Here is a 22564-nt window from a genome sequence, read left to right as displayed (position 1 = left end):
TGTGTCTCATTGTGTATGCTTGGTGTAGCATTATCACCGTCCCCACAGCAGGCCATTTCATATAGAACATCTCCAAACTCATAGAGCCTCATCCTCTATCTCTGCTCTAACAGGATGAGCATTGACTGCATGTTTGAAGTTCTGAATCTTATCTGGCAAGCCAAGCGGCAGAAATCAGAGGCGGGGAGGAGCTGCATGAAACTGCAGATTTAGAGATTTTCCTCTTTCGTCCGACACACATGGCTGCTGAATTATGTGGCCTTGCTTATTTCAGAATTCAGCCATTTCAACAACAGAGGGGACTGTGACACTTTGAAAATGTCTCCACAAAGACAATGCTTGCATGCAATTGTCTCATCCTCTCCTTGGAAAGCAAGTTTTGATAATCTCTTTGCTTCATCGAACTCCTTCCTTCCCCCTTGCACCCCACGTCACTCTTTATATGATCTAAGATAGATGAAACCGAACAGAGCAATTTTGGCTGCCATGCTGTGAGAGTTGAGATTGAAATCTCTGATGTATCTGTGTCATTCTATATAATCATATCTTTGACAAACAGCTGTGGTCTGCAAATAGCATGCATCCGCACAGCTCCTCCTTAGTGGCTGCAGGGAAATCGGCAGCCCATTATGAGGCTGAAATAGGCCTAAAGAATTTTTCGCCTCATCTCCTCAGCCTTACCTCCAGTCGAGTGAAAGAGCTGACAAGGTAGGAAAAAGCTGACACAGAAGTCTAATTCCATGAGAATGAAAACCTCATACTCATCAGAGGTGCAATTGCTCTGCTCTATATTTTTACAGCAGGAAGGGTGAAGCAAGAAGGCAGCGGGCCAGGCAGCGTGCAATTTGCACAGATTTAACGAGCAGTATGGTGATTAATGGTGATTAGGTAAATTGTTATTGTTCTATGTACATTTTCACACCAAATCTATAGTTAACAAGGGGGGAAAATTCTCCTAACAAGGCAGGATGCCATTTGTTCTCATCCCCTTTCAAACTGCCTTCTGGGATACAATGTCTAAATGAATCTATTCACTTAGATCCATGATTGGTGAAAAATAATTACAAGCCTGCAGCAGGCCTGTTAGATCAGTAGCATGGTAACTAAATTTAATTGAGGTCTTGTCTGGCATGCCAGTCTAGTGGTCTATCTGCCTGTCTCTCTGTCTTGCATCTATATTTTATGGGTTCGTTTGCAATAACAGACATCTCTGTTTTGATTTACTTTCGGATATCATGTTTTTTGTGCACTCCAGGGAACATCAATCAAACTGGTGTTACGTTGTTTTGATGAGATAATTTCATCCGTGGGTTTTATATGCACTCAACAGAATATCAATCAAACTTGTATATGGTTTATTCAATTTAAAATCTACAAATGAACTGTTCATCTGTTTACTATGAGGTTTCTTTTAATCTTAATGTTCATCTTTAAAGGGAAACTCCACCAATTTTCCACATTAAAGTGTGTTTACAGGTCTCGGGGAGTACTACTGCATATGTGAAAAAAGTAGTATAAAGCCTTTTGTGGCTCCAGAGGAAGCTGCATGTAATTTGATAAATTGCCTCCAGTGATGTCACTCAGTGGCTAAGTTGCATTGTGGGTAATGTAGGTACCAGGTTTTGTACACCACTAGTCTATAATTGCACTTATTTAACACTGTTAGACTCACCAAAGAAAGTTTAAAATCAAATGATTAAAATAGATACAACATAATCAGAGATATACCTTATTTATTCCACGCATTCTTCTTGTTGCTTTCATTACCCAGAATGCAACTTAGCCACCGAGTGACGTCACTGGAGGCAATTTATCAGATTACATGCAGCCGACTCATAAAATGCCATAAGTGCAGTAGTACTCCAAAGACCTGTAAACACATTTTAATTTGGAAATTGGCGGAGTTACCCTTTAAGAATTTCATCAAATTGAATCTCTTTTTGGTGCTATGGTCGGCATTTCTTCAGCACAGCCTATTCAATGTAATTGCATTCAGCTATTATCTCTTTGTATAGTAGTTGTCATTGTTAGTGGCGGAGTCCGCCATTCAACACATTCACAGAAAATAGTGCAGCATGTAATCTCATAATTACAACAATACTGTTCACTCTTTTGATACCATATTAGTTTATTCCATATTATATCAAGTGTTCAGATGGGGAAACACAGGGTGGCTTTTATTGTGAAGCAGCCACAGGATATATAATGTATTTGTAAAAATGTTTGTGTGTCTGCAAAACAATACAACAGTCATTTTCATTATTTTATGATGGCGGATCAGTTTTAGATATTGTCTGAGGTAATGAAACAAGAAGGAGCAGCACATGTGAGCTGCCAGATGCAAAGCTGCAGGTGACAGGTTACACACCTATTGCGAGGAAAACTACTCGTGCTGCGTGCAGCATGAAATCAGTCTGTGGTCGCAATTATTACTGACAGAATGCTTTATTAGTACAACAAGAATGTGTTTGGCTGTGCTTTTAGCAGACACACCAGTTGCTCCTCTTTTGTTTTTTTCTGACAAAGATGCTGCTCAAGGAGTGTTTGTTGTAGTATTATACCGCACATGATGTAGCCATGGTAACCACTGTTGTCTCTTTATCAACCAGGACATACAACTGTAAAATATTTCTAAACAATTATTAACTCTTATAGACTTTTAAAAGGTTTTTTATTAGAAAGTGTTACCTTGAATTTTGGTAAGGCTGACTCCAGTGAAAAGAACGGTGGCTTTGCCTTGAATTGCCTTTTCTGCAAATGACCTTCGGTTTTAAGAAAACATGAAGTGATATGAATATATGAAATATGCATGTGAGCATCTGTGGGTTGTTTTATATGAGTAACCATCAGTTTAGTGTTGACAACATCAGCACAGACATTTCTCTCTTTACACCCATGACACTATGTTTTCTGGTGATTCCTAACAAACTGCAATAAAGTAAGTTTGAAAGATAGCGGAGCTGTATTTTCTGCCTGTGGTGTGGTTATTGTGCCACCTCAGTCTGAATGCAAACCAAAATAAAGAGAGTGAACCACATGGAATTTAAATAAACCTCTTGAGACATGTTCAATATGAAAATGTATTTGTTTAACAGTTTGATGTCTATCCGTGGCTCTCTCTCTCTCTCTCTGCCGGCCTGTTTATATGTCTGTTGGTTTGTCTGGCCGCCCGTCTATCTCTGTGTCGCCAGTGGATGGTAATTCAGAGAGAAAACATGATTTCCAGGGATTTGCTTTGAATTGAAGTGTATTGTGATGTTAATGTAAGAGCTTTGTTACTTAAATTTCACTGTAATTGCAAAGAAAAAAACATTCTCAGTCGGGCTGATTCAGAACCATCCAGCGTTTCCATGTCTCGTGCATCCCTGGAGAAAATACAGCCATACATACTGTCAGTGCTGATAAGACACACCAGCTTCTCGTGCATTCTGCTAGCTCACGTAGGTTTTTAATAGAGAAAGAGAATTATTCATTGTCTTCTACAGTACACTAATCTGTTAGGTCTGTAAAACCGTACTTCTATTTGCCATTCTATGTGATTCTATTATGTTCTATTGTGCTGAACATTCCTGCGCTTTCATTCAACATTGTGTTTCCAAAAAGCAGATGGCTTGCTAGCAGCGATAAGAAACAGACGTTTAGCAGATAAATGAATAAATAAAAATGATGATTGGGTGTAAGATGTAATATTCATATACTGCCAAGCTGCCATAAGAGACACAGATGTGTTTTCTTCTGTGCATGTGTGTGTGTGTGTGTGACAGAGAGAGAGAGAGGGAGTGAGCGAGAGTGAGAGAGAGAGACAGATTCTTCCATCGTGAAGCATTTCACCTACAGTACATACATTTCAGTCCATCCTATTTAAAGTCCTATCCTAAGTGTGTCTTTAAAGATATAATGTGTACTATTTCTGCATTAAAATTACCAGAAGTCATTAACAAAGAATTAATTAAAAGGTTTTTATGTTCTATTTTGTAATTAAGTTTGCAATTGCCATGACATATTTATGATTAAACATTTACATAAAAAAAAAAATAATCAGAACTGATAAAACAAGATACTAAAAGCAACAATATGTAACTTTTTTACCTTAAACTAACAGCTTCAAAATCATTTGATGGTACAGTGTCTTGTATTTGGGTGAATTGTGTTTCTGTACTATGTAACTTCTGTGAGAGGATCACAGCGTTACATACATGTTTACTTCAACATACAAGTTTTCAACACATGACATAATGAGTTTTGTTTGTAGTTAGCGCCTACATTACATCTGAGAAATTGTTACAGCCCTGGGATTTGTATTTATGATGGTGGTGTTGCACTCAGAAACTGTAGGGGGTGCAAAATCGCACAAAAATCCAATTTCTACATAATGTTGCTTTAAATTATGTTTGCTATTCATATATCTGACCAATTTTTAACCGGTGTTGTGTTGAAATCTGTTTCTCATTGATATGTGAGCCACTACAGAACACAAAATAGGCACGTATCTTATATCGCATCAATGAAGGGCTCAGAGTGGGGATTAAAAGTTTTTCCGTTTTTTCCGATTTCAAAATGGGTCGCGTTGTTTTCGATTTGGGAGCGGTTGGACTAGACCTTTGATGAGTTGTGTGCTTACATTATCGTAAATGTTTTCAACAATGTTCAAACACAGAAAAACTAAACTGATGACACATAACGTGAATAAGACCGTATAACATTACCTCATCTTTTTATTTGTTTTGTTCTGATTAAGAGACCCCTAGTGGCAGAAATAACATACTGTTTAACATCCAAATAATGGATAATGAACGTGTGCGTTCAACAGATACAGATGTTTGAGATAGAGATGGTTTTCAATGTTGCGGTTGTTTGTTCACGCGTGTGTGCGTGAACATGTGTAGGTCCTCAAGTGCACAATAGAGAGCGAGAGACAGACAGAGAGAGCCACTAAGTGTGTCCTTGTCTTCAGGAAAATATATTTTGAGAGAAGCACAAATAATTAATGACTTGCGGCAATCACGTATTAGAGAAGTCAAGCATGAATGATTTGTGTAGATGTGTTTGTGTATGTGTGTGTGTGTATTAGGGTTTGTATGTCATGAGGTAGCATCCTTGCTTGGGTGCCGGCTGAAAAATGCAGCGCATGCAAACCTGAAATGGCAGGTGTCGGCAAGAACAGGTGAAAATCACACACTGAATGATGCATCCTGCCTCTGTGTGTGTGTGTGTGTATGTGTGTGTGTGTATGAGATACAGAGAATTATACAGTGAGAAACCTGATAGAAAGCAGGGAATGTTGTTGACAAAAGCTGGCGTTAAACTTGCTGTTAAAACAAATTAACTTTCTATTTCCTCTGAATCTATCCGCTCCAATGTGCAAATGACTGTGCTAAAATATTCCATTTGATAAAATTGACCCCATTTAGAAGGGCACAGATGGAAAAGGAGCGGCGAGGGAGACATGCAGTTTAAATTTGCATCAGTTGCAGTTCATGCATGTGCGCATGAATGTGTGTGTGTGTGAGAGAGAGAGAGAGAGAGAGAGAGAGAGAGAGAGAGAGAGAGAGAGAGAGAGAGAGTCAGGAGGAGAGACAGTTTTCACAGTATGTGTGGGTTAATTGCTGCGTGACCATGCTGAGAGCAGTGAACTCCGACAGGTCAAGGGCCAGCCGTGGTCCTTTCTGTTTGGCTTGCACAAGAGAAAACGTATAATTACTCGGAATACCCTTGCTGATGACCTTCATATTCAGCAGAATTATTCGAGGCTCACATGTATAGATACAATGCACAAATACACGCAGAGTTTCCAGGGAATCAGTCCAGTGCTTCTCCAGTTTGAAACCAAGTAACATGGCAGGTTTTCGTACTAATTGGTACATTCATGCTTTTTCTAGATATGTTCCTGACTTTCATTTGAGAAAGAAAAAAAGAAAAAAAGAAAAAAAACACTCGGAAATGTCAAATGATCATACAGGGTTATAAGGCAGTCTCTATAGCAGTGAGCGAGATGACAAAATATAGCCCAAAGTGCCGACAAACTTTATGCGTGAATGCATTCATGTGTGTGAAAGGGATCACTTCATATAAGAAGGTTTCTCCTGGAACATGTGGATCTCCATTTTGTCAAGTTGTGGGAGGGTGTGTGTGTGTGTGTGTGTGTGTGAGACTCAGGACACTAATCCCTCTGGCTTTGTCCGGGTCACGCATCCTGTCAGGTAGCCGTGGAGATTCAAAGAAAGAGCCGATGGAACGTCTCTGTGTCAGCAGAGGAGTGTAATTAGTCCCTGACTTCCTGAGCTACAGATTGACATTTAAGTGTCATTCGCACTCCTCGCTGCACAAGTGTGTGTGTGTGGCGTCTGTGCCAGGATTCAGTACTGTATTCACACATGTACAGGCACACACATGCACTGTAAGCCTTGGGATGTGATCCCCCCCTTAATACTGTATGTCATGTATGACGCTGGCCATAATCTTACTTGACACATTATGACATGATATCATGTCATCATAGCTGGCAGACCCAAGCAGAGATAGCCTGCCTGCACTCAATACTAAACGGATGAGGAATGTACATTATGCAGTGTATCTTATTGTAATGTATGGTGATGTTTCGTATCGAGCAGAGTTGTATTGTATTGTATGGTAATGTTTTGTATTGTGTGTGGAAATGTGCTGTTCCTTTTGGAAAGATTGTTTTGTATTTCATTGTGTCTGTCCCGAGGCCAATTTACACGAGTGCAGCTAACATGTCCTGAGGACTGTCTGTAGATGTTAACGTTACTCCATATTCCTTTATGTGCATGTGCATGCTTTCCCTTATAACGTGTCATGTGTTATCATGTGCGTGTGTGTGTGTGCCTCGCGCAGCGTTAATGCCATGGAGGCAATGTGTGAAAGCTGTCTGAGAACATCAGGTTCCTAAAATAGACGCTCCCCATGGGAAAGAAACGAGAAGGGAGAGCGAGAGAGAGTGGTGGAGTAGGTATTCACATTTACGAGACAAAAAGCTCAGATTCTAGGACAGTGACAGTGATTAATTATAGAGATTACAGTAAACAAACAAGCACATACATGCACACAAACACACATTTACACAGACACACACACAGCGACAAACGCAATGCCTTCTGGAGTCTGTGAGAAGTCTCTTGTTGACGCGGTACGCTAGAGGAAGGCCAAACATGCAGCAGGTATTCACAGGTGCAAAATCAAACAACTAACATTGAAATACCAAGGTAATGTGCAGAGGGAACAAAACACCCAAGAGCGCTCATACAGTATATTACCATAAATGACATAACACAGTATACACAGTGTCAAAGATAGAGCATGTAAATGTCTGTCCAGAAAAGTTACACATCCAAGATTAAAGGTGCACTATGTAGTTTTTGGGAAGAAATTTAACTCAGAAGAGAAATAATTTCATGATTTTTATTCTTAAACAAACTAATTAAACAACAAACTTTCTAGCTTCAAACAGTGTTCTGGGGAGCTTATTTTCTTTTGTTTGTGTATTCAGTGATGGAAAAAATAAATATTTCTGACTTGGTATTATTACCTCATTAATAATATAAATATTAAAATTCAGAATTTGAATTCCTCTCCAAAACCACAAAGTGCCCCTTTACATTTTTTTCTTTTTTTTTTAGAAATTAGGACTCTTAAAGGTCTGTGGGACTTTAAAGACGATTTTACCCAACTAAAAGAGAAATAATCTTTGATATTTGCCAGTGAGATATCTGGAAAGATGAAGATGAAATGACAAGATGAGAATGAGTGACTCTGGTAATTAGTTTGAAAAGTTCATTTGTTACCTACACAATTTGTCGACATTAATATAAGAAAATGTATGAGGTTGATGTTTCTGAAATACAGGAGCAGATGAAGTGCAAGGATTTGAAATGTTTGCAAGTCCAAACAAAATCAGTTTACTGAATGTTGCATGGCATCTCTGCTTTCAGATTTCACCAACTGTAAAAAAAAAAAGTGTAATCTTTGAAAATTGCTTGAGTTGTGTAATCTTTAACACTGACCATAACTATAAGTCTACATTACAGTCCCTTCTTATTGGGAAAAATACCCGAACACTGAGATCTGAATCTGAAAAAGGTGACAAAACAAGAATGAGTGAAAGTTACAGACTCACAGACCTTGAGAAAAGTCCCATAGTCACTGTGTGATAATGTCTTTCAGAATTTTCATCTCAAATTTGATCTGCGCATTCACTGCCTTTAAAAGCAGCATCAAAGTGACTTTGATAAAAATTCATGAAAACCTGGATGATGGATGGTGACTCAAGCAAATATCATGTCTACATATTGATTTTTCGCATTATACGACAATGAAAAGAAAAAATGCATCAAAATACCTAAAACACAAAAGTAGGGTTTGCAAAATGATCAGCACTGATGTAAACAGGATTTGTAATGAAAAACAAATGGTGTGGTCCTGTTGCTTCAACAGACTTCACCAAGGCAGGTCGTCTTTTACAGTGGGCACGTTGAATAAGCTGCAGTGGCTCATGGGTCAAGGTAAATACCAAGCCGTAAAAAGTGATTCATGATATGGTGACACATCTCATAATGCTTCCCTTCAATGTATCCTTGCAACGGTGATTCAGTTGTCTACAGATTGTATTCCAAAGGTGCATTCTTCACATGCGCATGCACTTCCCTCTGGTATTTTCCTTTATTCTCACGCCAAAGTAATACCTTCTTCTCCCTGTGAAAAAAGGGCTGTCAAAGTTTCAGGTCGTGTTATCCTCTCTTTATACGATGAATTTCAATGTCTTACAGTAAGTATATAGTATGCAAAAGAGTGATTGTGTGGGTATATGGGGAGATTGAGGAGAGACAAGAGTTTAAGAGACTCTTTTAAGACGACACAGAGAGATGAATCCTTTATATTAGACAGGAGGTAGAGAGAGTGATAGTGTGTTTAGTGTGTGAGAGAGAGAGATAAAGAGAGGAGACTCAATCATCAAATCATCATACACTTCTGCCAGGCAGTTGATGAGGGAATGTAAGTCCCCGCTATCTCGGCTATTCCATACCAACCCTCTGCTTTCCATACAGGAGTGGTGGATAATTAAAAGATAGGCTGATAGCACCGGAGAGCAAGAGGGTGACTATGACCTTATCTCTGTTCTCCCTCACTGTGACATAATTAAAATGGAGACTTTACGAAATCCTTCACAGGATTCGTCCAACTGCAGTTTTTTTTTTTTTTTTACCCCGCTCTCACTCCATCAACAAAAATCATTTTCAGACGTAATGACTCTGCTTAACAACACAGAAAATAGGACCTGTTAAAGACACGGGATATTTTATGGGTGCAATCATGGGAGCCATTTAATTGCTTCAGGCTGAGAATAGAGAGCTTGACTGTGTTATCATGGTCTCAATGTAACCAAAGCAAACTCCTCAGGGGAGCAGTTACACTAGTTATTTATTAGACCGCTGTAATTATAGATACTATCATTTATTTTCAAGCGGATACTGTGCATGTTTGCATGTTATGGTAGAAGAGTGCGATTCTTCCGGGATATAGCGGATCATAAGCTGGCATGAAATTGTGTAAGTAATGTTCTAGTCTGTTTTGGGTATGAAGCGACGGGCTGGGGTTACTCAAGGTTCACTCTCAATATAGCTGTCTTGTTCCCTGTCAATTGAGCTCCAGGTGAGGTTTTTTTTTCGTAAGATGCTCCGTAAAAGTCTCTGCGTCTTTTGTGTTTGTGCCTTTGCAATTCAAAGAGCTTTAATGGCGCGATAAGACCCCTTTGCATTGCCAAAGCAGTGAGAAATACCACCACAATAAAGATAGAAAACATCAATCATCATTTAAACATACATTTCAAATTATTTATCATAAGAGGAGTCACTGGTGTGTGAGGAAATAAACGTGTACACTCTTGATGAAGTTCTGGATCCTTAAAACTACGTGAGGTTCAAATGGGGAAGGGAGGATCTTTGGGTTAAGTAGAAGTCGTCTTGCTCTACTGTTCATACAAGTTTCTGTCGTAATCAAGAATCGTGGAGTCAGTGCGGTTCCACACCACATGACTTCAACACCTTTCCTCCCCAAGTCCATGTCTGTTCTCACTGGTTGTAACTCGCTGCATGGCTCCTGGATCTATCCCCATCATGACCAGATTTTTAGCCTGCTTGATATCTTTCAGGCATCAGTGAGGCACCGGCGAGCTCTTTGATTATGTCTTCGAACGGTTCACACTCAGTGTTTGAGCACCAATTTGCGAGCAAGAAGCAAACACCTCTGACCTGGGGGTTTTCTTTACTTGACGCATCAGATTGTTTGTTGTTTGTTACACAATACCATCTGGGAAGGCACTAGAAACTGATTGGAAAAAGGCAGGCACTTTCACAAACTACTTGTCAGGTGACTGGCAAACCATCTGCCTTTAATCATCTATCACAGGCTAACTCCACCAACCAATCAATCAATTAAAAATGTATCAATTAAGAAGAGCATCTGTTGCTCATCTTTCAATGAAATCCACTCTCCAGTTCTGATATAAATACCTCTTGAGGAGCAGCCATCTTTGTTTTATCATAGGAAGCTGATTGGGTCAACCACTGTTCAGCCACAAGCACATAGCCTGAAGCCTGGCGAGAAAGACAACGGAGCCAGTGGTTTACATATTGTGTGTAACCATGATTGCCATTTTTACCCGAATAAAAGTAAGAAGTCTGCAAACTTCATATGCTGAGATGAAGGATAAAGCGGTATGACTGAAGGCTCCAGAAGAACTAAATGAACACTGAGGTGTAATTTCTGTGTCAACTTCTGTCTCCGAGGTAAAGAATTAACTTTGAAACTGCACTCTTTCAAGTCAACAAAGATGAGGAGTCTTTAAAGTGCTCAGAAAAAAAAAAGAAAAAAAGAAAAGATCATTTGAAAATCTACAGTCCCTAGACTGTTATGCAAACTCCATCTGCTGATGAAGCTCCAAACAGCTCCTAAATGGACCTTGAGGTGAAAATGTTTTATTAACTTAACCGAGTAGTTTCAGTTGCTTAAATTGAACAGAACGTAACCAGATGGAGATCAGAAAACACTCATATGACTTGCGTCTGTAAAGCTGCGGCTCATGTTTCTCTTCTGACTTAATGTTTTGATTTTGAGGAAAACTTGTACTCTTATTAATTTATGTGTTGGAGAGAATGAGCGCAGCTACTTCAGCTCTGCCATGAGAACAGATTTAGTTCTCCGTTTGTGTTGTTTTTGTCTTGCTCTCCTTCTTTCTTCCTCTAAACCCATTGACCACCCCTGGTCACCTCGCGCGCCTCTCTTCAGCCTCAGAGATAGACAGATCAATTTTGTCTGAAACTCGGCTCTCCCCGTGTGTTTTTGAGTACCTTCATAGCTCCTCTTCCCCATCCTGTCATCCCGCAACCATTCCCAGCGCCCCCCGTTGTAATCCCTCTCTGTCTCTCCGACTCTCATTCGTTCACTCTGCTTATTTTTCACTCTCTTCTTTCTCTCTCTCATTCCAGTGCACAGCCTCTGCTAGCCTCGGGGTGTGTGTGTGTGTGTGTGTGAGAGAGAGAGAGAGAGACAGAGACAGAGACAGAGAGAGAGAGAGGGAGAGAGCACTGCTAGAGATTTTCTAAATCCCAGGTAAGAGCAGAGCTTTTCTGCGGGAGAATTTCATTTCAACACCTCTCATCTTGCACAGAGCGCAGGAGGATAGGAGTCTCCCAGTTATGAATCCAATAACCATTGTGTGTGTGTGTGTGTGTGTGTGTGTGTGGGCAAGACTGAGGCCTGTTTATAGGATTGGAGGTTACTCCCATAAACTCAAACTGAAGGTCAAAGAGAAAAAGAAAGAAGAGGAAAGACAGAGACAGCTATGGAGAGAAAAGTAGGGGGGTGTGTGTGTCGCTTTTGCATGAACAAGTGTGTGCGTGTGTGAGGATGACGGGGGTCAAAGAGTGAGTGTGTGTGTGTGTGGGGTGGGGGTGCAAAGTCAAGGTGGCATGATGACACACAAGCACATGAGTATGTGCTTGTGTGTCACCGAAGCGACTGTCTATATGTTAATAGGCCTGTATTGACACACGAGCAAGAATGCTCTTACACACACATTTGTATACACCCACACACACATATATGCGCCCCGCAGCTGAGAGGGAACGAGTGTATTGAGTTAGAGAGCTGAGGTCAGCTCTAAATCATTACAGGTCACCATGGCAGGCCTGGCTACCAGATTAGATTAAAGTCTAGCTGATAGACCCAGCCAAGCACATTAAAACACACACACAAGCACGCACACACTTGTGTATGGAATAAACACAAAAGTGGATACCCCAGAACATTAATCACAGAGAGCCTGGGTGTAATGTGCTGTGATGTAGCTTTGGTTTCTTGTACAGAAAGCACCGCAGCTCCCTGACCCCTGCACAGTAAACAGCCATACAACAGATAAAAGCAGTCCCAGCGGAGGAGTCTGTTGGGAAACCAGCCTATTAGGAAGTTGAAGAGACTGATTAGATTAAAGCGGCGTGAGACGGGTCACTGTGCTGCTCCTCTGGCTCCAGAAGCTCTCACCATCCGGATGACAGGCACACACCAGCACGCATGCTTAATTCTCTGGGAAATACGACTCTTTTGTTGATACTAAACAGTGTTTGCATGTGCGCAGGTGGATGGAAGAGAGGGCGAAATGAATAGCGGAGCAGCTGCTGTTTATCTGCGTGGCATCTCTGCTTTCAAGCACGAGCACGAGAACAGCACTATAAAGCTCCCCCGGTGGGCTATACGTTACAGCGAGCGAAGACGGGCGCTCTATATCTCGCCCTGTGTCTCTGTGTAAAAAGAACAATAGAGTGAAAGATGGAAGATCTCCCCTTCCCCATGTCTCCCCTTCTTCTCCCCCCCCCCTTCCCTCGCTATCTCTTTCTGCCCCGGCAGCACGTCTATCTCTTTCTGTTAGGTGATGTATGTCTGACCTTCAGTGGTGAATTTGCCATTTGCTGCCAAGTGGATCTTTAACTGCTTCCATGATTCACGTGACCTCACTTCCTCTGACCCTGCTAGGCGCTGCTCGGCGTGGCTGGCAGCCAAGAGCGAAAGGGGCACCGAGCCAGGCCAGATAAGGGCTTCTCCAAATCAGCTTGTACCGCTAAGATAGCTCTCCTCCCTCCTTTTCAACCCTCCTCTCCTCTCCTCCTCCACGATTATTGATGTAGCAGGGTGGAGCCTCTGCTTCCGCTCACCATATTTAATCTTAACTGTCACTGCTTTGAAGTACAATAAAGGAAGATGAGAGGGCTCTTGAGTGTGCTCCCGTGTTTGACTAAAATTGACTGAGCGCAGTGTGTTTCCTATTGTACTCAGCGATGAACTGGAGACCCCATCAGCAGACCTTATCTATTATTTACACAGCAGCACGGATATTCCAATAAATAAGCTAAACTGCCATTCCAAACAACTTTCTGCTGTCACAAACAAGAGAAACACATTCATATGCTTTCAGGCATCCAGACACAGCGGTATCTTTTGATCCGGTGAGTAACTTTTTAAAAAAACCTTCACAATGGCAAACAAGCACGTGGTTGATGAGAGCGGTAAAAGTTCACGGCACACAAATAAGAGAAGGAGAGAAATGCACAAAAACAGGGCAGGAAAGTGATGATGAGAATGATGTCATTCACTCTGGACAGAGTGTTTTAGATTCCTGTATAGGTGCTAACTGTGGGGACCATTACTTTCATCTGCAGCACAATATATGCTGATTAGCTTCCAGGGAGCAAGCCAACTGATGCAGGGAGGAGAGAGGGCAAAAAAAAAAAAAAAAAGGGAGAGGGATTTTTGAGAAATGTGGAATGAATTGCTGTGGAGGTGCATTAAAAACTACCTCCTGAATCTCTTCCCCACAGGATTGTGGCAGCATGCAAACACACACGGAGAAATGTACGCAGACTTGTAAATACACACTTCTATCCGCATATGCATGAGTACAGAGTTGCAGTCTCATTAATTAATAGTGTTAGCGCAGCATTGCACCTTAATGATCCCTATCTTTTCTCGGTGCGTCTGCCTCTGACACCATTTCTCTTTAACTGCAGGGTCGGCAGGGTTCACGTCAGGACAGAGCACAACTGCACATATATCAAAGGCATATCAGACCATTTTACCAGAGGGTGACTAATTGACCACTACCTCCCTGGAGATCAAGTCCACATCAAAAAGCCAGGTTGTCAGCTCTGACAGGACCGAGTCTGGCTCACGTCCCATATTTTAGCCTCGTGCTCCTCTCTGCTTTACGCTGAACAAAGTCATAATCAGAGCTGAGGCCACTCCACTAGTTTTGTTCTGGGTTCTGTCTCAACGGACCCTTCTGACCAGATATGACCAGCTTCTTATTTCCTATTCCTGTGCCTGCACCTACACTGCTCAACCATGAAACCATAACTAAATATAAATCATCCTTTCTCTTACTCTGTCATTCTGATAGCCCCTCCACACTCCCTCATTTGTTCTCTTTATTTTTCCCCTCCATCCCCCCTCTCCCTCTCTCTCTCTCTTTCCCTCATATTCTCTCTTTCTTGCTCTCCACCTTACACAAACACAACTCTAATAAATTGTGGCACTGGTAATTACATAGAACCCACCGGTAAATTTCACTTCCATTTACATTTAGATTACAGAATATTTCATTCCTATCAATCTGCAGTGCAAGACCAATGTGTGGATGGCTTCGCCCATATGCAGACACAACTGTTCATGGCATTTTTATATTCTCACCGGCGCGTGTGCTGACACGCACGGTGGGAGAGCACACATGCTCAGATATATAGACATACACGTAGCACACACACATGCAGGTGAGGAGATTAACACACACACACACACTGTGCAATAAATCTCAATGTTCACCAGCACACATGGACAAATGCACATATTACGGTGGTAAATCTTAATTTCACAGCCTACACATTTATGTATGCAAGCATATGTGGGCACACATATGGAGCCACTCACTGCTGGTGGTCGCTTCAAGTCAGATGATAGCTTGGGTGTGTTGTGTTCATAACTCTATTGTAGTTTTTGAAAAAGAATGTTCTACCTTGAACTCTGTAATGTTTATTTGATGAAAGAATTCACCCACCCTCTCTGTGAAACTCTTGTTTGTATGAGCGGGAAAGAAATGTCATTGTGGGAATATGTATCTGCCTTCACACTTTCCTCCACATCCTTTGCATTGTATTTGCACCCTGATGCCATGGTGACTCTTCAGAGGAAACATGCTCCTGTCCCACACGCCGACACGGCACACACACACGTTTATTTTCACAACACTTCTGGAGCATAATACATTCAGATGCAATCTCATCTCACTGCGCATAAAAGACAGCAGTATGAGCCCCAAACCTAACTGTAATATTTCAGCGGTTTATAAGGAGAGAGGAGAGAGAAAAAGAGCCAGAGGCAGCAACTGGGGAAAACAGATACCACCAAGATTTTGCCTTCCCTCTCTCTCTCTCTCTCTCTCCGTCTCTCTTTTTCTTTCGGTCTGTCTCGCCATATGTCTCTCGCTCTGACTCTCCCACCCACCCACTCCCCTCCTCTCAGTGTTACTGCATCATTTCCAACAGTAATGAGTGCACCAGGAGCAGGGAGATAGCAAGGGAGAGGGGAGGTACTTCAGGGAATTAGAGTGTTTAAAATATACACAACGGTTTTCCTCTCGTGGTTGATCAGTGCAAATAGTCCCCCCCCATCTCCATCTGCACATGCACCCAGTACAACCTGAACATATTGCATGACACGCCTGCATACCATATGCCTGACATTAGAGGAACATTATCAACACATACAAAGGAGCTCCTTTTTTCAATAACTATCAGGGAGCCTTAGGTGTTTGTGCCATTGTTTTTTTTGCATTACCTGATTGTTCAGGATACACTCATTACTGCTGCTGCTTCGCTCTCAATGGTGCTCTGGGACACAGAAAATACATTACCTAGCAGTGCTTAAGTGTATGACACATTAGCTAAAGCTTTTGCCAGAAGATAGTATGAAGGTAATTTCTTGTGTAAAATTGGTTTCCTTTTTCTTGTGTGAGGAAAATGTATTCCCAGGTGGTAAAGTGGTTGAGAACAAGCCCAAAGACGGTGTTCCCATCACTGACACAGGATGCGTCCAAGTGTTTGTATGGGTTCATATATGTATGTGTAGGTGAGCGTGCAGATGTTTTCTCCATTCAGACAGCTTTATTGTTATTAGGGAGTTGTGCTGATATGATCTCCTGAGGTTCAGGCCAGTGACTGCAGGAGGAAATTGGCACGACGGGGAGATATTTGAGTTTAGGCTGCAGAGCAGCGGGAAACCAACAAACTGATAATGCCGGTCATTGGGACAGATCAGCATCAGTACAGTGTAAACAGCCACACACATACATACACGTACGAACACACACTGTTGACCCTCAGGGTTACAGTGAACTGGCAAAAGATCCTGGACAGCTTAGGAGAAAACAAATCACTGCAGAGAGTTGAGTCAGAGTTAGAAAAGTAGGAAAAAAAACCCTGTTGTACTCATGAAAGAGCATGCAGACCTTCAGACTCATGCAAGAACAAACAAACATCACAACAACAGGGTACGGAAAGGAAACCAAAATTTAAAGGTGCCATTTGTAAGATATGGGTAAAAATATTCAAAACGTTATTATGAAAACACAAGTCAAAACCATTATTTCTTATAGACTTTTCCTTTTAAACCCATACCAATCACAAAGAGATTAAAAGGTTATAAAAGGTGCAATATGTTTAATTTAACATATTTAAAATTTAATTTTAGTTATAAAACAATTAAATATTCAGTAAAATTATCAAAAATTTCTATCATGTTGCAGAGATATTTTCTGATGATAGTATGCTAAGTAGCTAGCTCCCAGCTGCTTTGATCCGATAGCAACCAATACCAACACTTCCCCGGTGCCCCGGACTCCCAGTCTAGGCAGATTTAGCCAATAGAAGCATTAGCTGTACGGCTAACTGAGCTAACTAGCTGACAGCAGCTAAAGTTAGCAGCAGTTGGTGGTTTCTCAGGGGATATGCTGCCTCCTACCTGTTAAGAGTATGAATTCTACAGGTGGCCAATTCTTACATATCTCCCCGAACCTTTGTACACGTAGCACTTAAACATGAGCACAGCATCTGTCCTCTTTGCACTGGCTGGATTATTGAATACAAGTGGCTCTATAAAGAAATCCAAGGTTACATCTGTCTTTTGAAAGAAGTGCACTCCTGTTCTTCATGACGTCAACTGAATCACTGGAATCAGACCCACTAAAAAAGCAGGTCTGGTTTATTGAGTTCACTTCAAAACAATCCAAATCAATGGTTGTATAAGAACAGATATACACAGAAGCAAAACTGTGCATGTTGTGCACACTTGCATGGTCTCAGGACACACTCTGACGTATGTTTTATCTCTGTCTTGCAACATCACACACAGGCATATAACTCTGCACACCCCACCGACCATTAAAGCAGAGGGGAAATCCATCACAGGGGAATGCCTGTCCACAGTCTCCTGAGAAACCACAGAGGGTCACCATACTAGTTTAAACAAAGATGTTAAGTGTGTATGCGTACACACAATCATATAGAAGATGAGGGCATAAGTCCAATAATAAGTCCATATATGAGGAGTATAGACAGACAGATCCATGCTTCATTCTTTCTGTTTACTGTAACTGGGAGCTGCAGAGTCCCCTAGGAGCAAACCCCTCATGTAAGAGGGCATGGAGATAAATAAAAAACAGCGCCATCACACACTCTCTTTCAGTCGTAACAGATCAAAACCGAAATGCAACGTTGCTTTGAATAGCGTAGCTCTGAGACTAGTTCATGCTGCGATGCAGGCATCTACAAAGGGCCGCGGTTTGAAAGGGCCGAGGGGTGGCAGGAACCCAGCCTTGAGGACTGGTCAGAAACCTGGTAAAGAGCAGGAAAATGCTGTGGAATGAGAGAGTGAGTAGGCTGCAGGGGAGCAACAGTTTGACAAAGAGTAGGAGGCTGTCGAGAATAATATGTTTGCGAAAGCTGCAGAAGTACAAGGATCGGCCATGTTTGCATTAGAAGTGTTTGGAAGTTCAATTGCCTCAGAAACAACCAACAAGCTGTTTTTTTTTTCATCTTCTTTTGTGCAAGGTGTCCTTTGGGGTGTTTGTTGAATAAAAGATGGGATAAAAGAAAGTTTTGCTGGGGTTCCTTTATTCCTTGCATCAAAACAACAACAACAACAACAACAACAACAGCACCTTGGTTTCATGTTATTTTGATTTAGTCACTGGAGGCAGATATTTAAAGACCCTAAAGCCGAATTGATAGCTGCACTAAATCTGAGCACTCTTGACGTGGGAGGATAAGTAGCCTATCAGAGAGAGACAGTTTTGCTGCAACGTATCTCATCTGCGCTGGCAGGTGTCCTACCTCAAATAAAACATGAGAGCAGAATGTTAAAGGAGCAGTACGTACAGTTTAATCAGAAGAGGAAGATCTTTGTTGACTGAATTTTTTTTTAAATGCCTAAACAAAGTAAATAAACAAACTTTGTTTTCATGACTGAATAAACTGAATGTGTATGTTGTGTAACGATGCGTATGTACATGTAATAATCACTTTCAGCAGAGTGTGATGTTACACAGTAAATGGACTGTACTTAGCGACCACTCAAAGCACTTTACAACACAAGTCAGCATTCACACAATGGTGACAGAGGCTACCATGCAAGGTGCCACCCGGAATCGAACCACCGACCTTCTGATTGGTGGGCGACCGCTCTACCACCGTTGAACCACCTTGTTCTTGACATGAAAAACGAGACCTCAGCTGCCTTTTCAAGGCTTTTTAAGGATTTGTTTAAGTTGTTAAACGCAGCTGGACTGTGGATTTCTTTGTGAAGGACTCTGGTCGGATTTCACGAGTTGGAATTTCTTCTCCTAAACTACGCAGTGCCCCTTTAAAGTCGCGCTAACCTGAAGGATATTATCTCTCTGCGGCTGCATGTATCAGAGAGAAAAGTTGGACTCCCTCCCCTCATTGTCCCCCTGCGTCCTTCCACTCGTGTTTACCTCTGAAAACCCAGAGCTGTCTGCGGCGCTCAGTGTTGACGTTGAGCACAAAAGGCACCCTAATCCCGGGCTGAATATGCATGACGCGCCGCGCGGTGCTGTGGGTGCTCTCAGCTGAATAGTTTCAGCACCGCGGTGGTGAACAGCGCCATACGCCGCTGAGACAGACTGAGAGGCTCAGCTGCAGCGAGTTCCGAGCTGCTCTTTGACGGCACCCGGCGCAATTTGACAGGCCGAGCCCGGAGAAAGACCCTTTTATCTGTAATCAAATCATTATACCCCCGAGGCTGCGACTGAGTGAGGTTTCCTCTCCCCCCAGACGATGATGCCCGAGACCTTGCAGGAAAAAAAAGCGTGGCGCTTTTACTTTGATGCCCTCAAAAGAAAAAAAAAAACTGGCTGACACACACATATTGTCGGTGCCTCGTTTGCGGGTTAAATCACGCACGGTGACACGTTGGAAAATAAAGTTTGTCCTCACAGCGCGCGAGAAAAAAAAAAGATGGAGAGGAAACTGAAAGGAAATAAAAGAAAGAGGGAGGAGGAGAAGGAGGAGAAGGAGGGGGGGGGGGGACTTCAATTCTGAGTTACTCAACCACAGCGTGGACAGAAATGATCCCCCTATCCCAGACCCACGCACGGCCACGGGCTGCATATTACAGGCTACAGCAGACAGGAGTCCGGTCCGGTGCAGCCTCAGAGGAGGGAGAGAGAGGCAGAGAGAGAGAGAGAGAGAGAGAGAGAGAGTGGTGTGTGTGTGTGTGTGTGTGTGTGTGTGTGTGTGTGTGTGTGTGTGTGTGTGTGTTTCTTCCTTGAGAAAGACTCTGAACCACTTCAGTCTGTCTCCGCTGGAGCCTGATAATAACTGCAGGACCGCTCAGGATGAATTTGGCGTCTCCTCCACCTCCTCGTGCCGCGGAATTTCATTCACAAGACGGGTGATTTAAAAAAAAAAACAACAACAACAAAAAAAAACAATCAACATAGAGAGAGCAGAGGAGGGGAGAGAGGGAGAGAAAAGAGGAAAAGAGGGGTCAGATGTTTTCTCCTTCTTTCCTCCTCGACGTGTGCGTGAAGCGGAGGCGCACCTGCGAGAGTCCCTGCTCCCCTTTTCTTCACTAAGAATTGGGGTGCTGCTGCTGCTGGACTGTAAAATAACAGATAGAGAAGAGAGGAGGGGTGAGCCAAAGAGTGTGTGTGTGTGAGTGTGAGTGTGAAACAGGGACTGGATGGATCCCTCTCTTCCTCTGGCACTCCACAGGCGCTCATTCATTTATTTAAGCCCGACCGACGACAGCATGCCAAGCGCGGACTCCAGCGGCAGAGCTCGGTCAGTATAACATCCTCGTCTCCTCTCTGAGTCTGTCTCCAGTTTGTAGTCCTCTCTCACACACACGCACATCCCACACAGCAACATTCTCATCTGGTCTTTTATTTATTTATCTTTTTTAATGCAGGCGCAGACTTCCCAACAGAGGACAGGAGTGAGACGTCCTCCGCCGCACCGGGCCGGTCGCGCTCTCACCTGCGCAGCAGCATCCGTGCGGGACTGTGGCGTCCTCCGACACCCAGGACCCGACGCAGAGGAACCCCGCCGTAGAGTGTATGGGCCCGGAGCCTCGTGAGGCCCCTGGGATGGCGTGCAGTGCGTGTTACTACCTGGTTATCAGCTCCACACACCTGAGCAATGGGCACTTTCGGCGCGTCAAGGGAGTCTTCAGAGGACCGCTGTGTCCAACGGCAACCAGTGATTCACCGGTAGGAGCACACGCAGGTCTTGAGAGATTTCCCTTAGGTGTGTGTGGGAGAGTGTGTTTTGTGAATTTGAGTTATTGAGCTTGTAAGAAAAAAAAGGGGGGGGGGGGGGGGGGGGGGGGGGGGGCTATTGTAGCCACTTTCCTCCACTTTCTCTTGGGGCTAGTTCATTATAAGAGTCAGGAAATTAGTGTTGTTTCCTTACAAGTATAGGGAGATTAAAAAAGAGTGTGTAAACAGTGTGGGTGCAGGATATAAGACAACAACAGCCTAGCAGACCCAGTGGCACTGTCATCTACTGAGGAGGTGGATGACAGAGGCGGATTTTTTTTATTTATTTATTTATTTGTTTTTACAAGGGATGATCTTTTCTTTTTTCGTGAGCCACAAAAGAAAGATTTTTTGTGGGTAGAAGACAGTAGATGTGAATATTTTAAACAGAGGAGAAATTGGGTACCCAAGCATGAAGCCATTGTCCCTCCATGCCTCCTTGTCTCTCTCTCACGGCTATGGGAATTAACTGAATCAAATTACATTAGTGCTCTCAGGAAGAGATGAGTTGCCCGGCCGAAAATAGCACTAATTACCTGGAGAGTATAAGTCAGGTGAGTGTTGGTCTGTGAGAGTGTGTGCCTGTGTGTCTGTGACCTGTTCAGCCGGTTGGGGTAAGTCCATGACCTTTCCCCGGTGCCTGTGGTTCCTTTGAGCCACCAAAGTGGCATTTAGTTGAAAGCTGGCTCTCAGTCTGTGTGTACTTGCTTAATATGTGTGTTTGCGTGTGTCTGTGTGTGCATTTGTGTGTGTGTGCGTTTGCACTTGCAGAGACAAAGAAAGAGCGTGTCAAAGCGAGAGAAACAAGGCAGAAAAGCAAAGAAAATGACAGTAAATATAAATACGAACATGATATTTTGGACTGTGAATTAGGGTGTGTGTGTGTGTGTGTGTGTGTGCGTGTGTCCCTGTGTGTGTGTGTGAGATGTAGATTCAGGAGCTGCTCTGAGGGTCTCTGGTAATCACACATTATTCATGAGCTCTTAATGTGAGACGAGACAAACTGGCGGAGCTGATGACAAGTTTGATGAGAAAGGAGGAAAGGAGCAGCTGGTATGTGTGTATGAGTGTGTCTGTGCGGGCGCGTGTGTGTTCGTACTCAAGTCATTACCAGTCTGTCATGTTCGGCCCGCGCTCGCTATGTGATGGGAATGAGCGAGCAGTGTTGAGCAGGCACAGTCAAACTAGCAGGGATGCTGCAAAGAATCATCTTAACAAATGTACTTGCAAACTTCTGCACACACACACAAACACACAGTATTTCCAGATGGGCTGAAATACCACCACTGAATGAGATAATTAACCTATACACTCCATAATGTGCATATATCTCAATTTCCACAAATTAGGGCTCCCCTTGTAAATTCGCTGATTTGAATCATCAGTCTCTGAGCCCATTGATCTCCTTGTTGAGTCATTATTGTATTGCCCTTGTAATAAGTTTAGTCTCGACTCAGAAAGTCCAATTTCTCAGAGAGTCTAATTTGGATGTACTTCACTGAGTGTATTAAGCATATCTACAATGTCAGACTGATGGATGCGTTTGCCTATTTCTCAGACGGGCATGTTTCTGTTCATTTAAGCATGTTATGAAAATTAGTTTGAAGAGACTTGACACTTGTTCGAGATGAGTAATACATTACAGTACCATGTCTTAAAGTGGTAAAC

The 22564-nt window shown here is 42.6% G+C and overlaps 1 protein-coding gene across 1 annotated transcript in view; it reads left to right on the top strand.

The window, feature by feature from the left end:
• The first annotated feature begins 20629 nt into the window (after positions 1–20629).
• znf804b (zinc finger protein 804B) overlaps positions 20630–22564 on the top strand; it is a 36599-nt gene continuing 34664 nt past the window's right edge. The window contains exon 1 of the mRNA XM_073484555.1: positions 20630–20848. Coding sequence (XP_073340656.1) covers positions 20696–20848 — 153 coding nt within the window. The 5' untranslated portion in view covers positions 20630–20695. The remainder of the gene's footprint in view (positions 20849–22564) is intronic.

Source organism: Pagrus major, chromosome 17 (assembly GCF_040436345.1).
Source record: "Pagrus major chromosome 17, Pma_NU_1.0".
Taxonomy (NCBI): domain Eukaryota; kingdom Metazoa; phylum Chordata; class Actinopteri; order Spariformes; family Sparidae; genus Pagrus; species Pagrus major.
The sequence above is the reverse complement of the archived record's forward strand: the minus strand, read 5'-3'. Positions and strand labels throughout refer to the sequence as shown.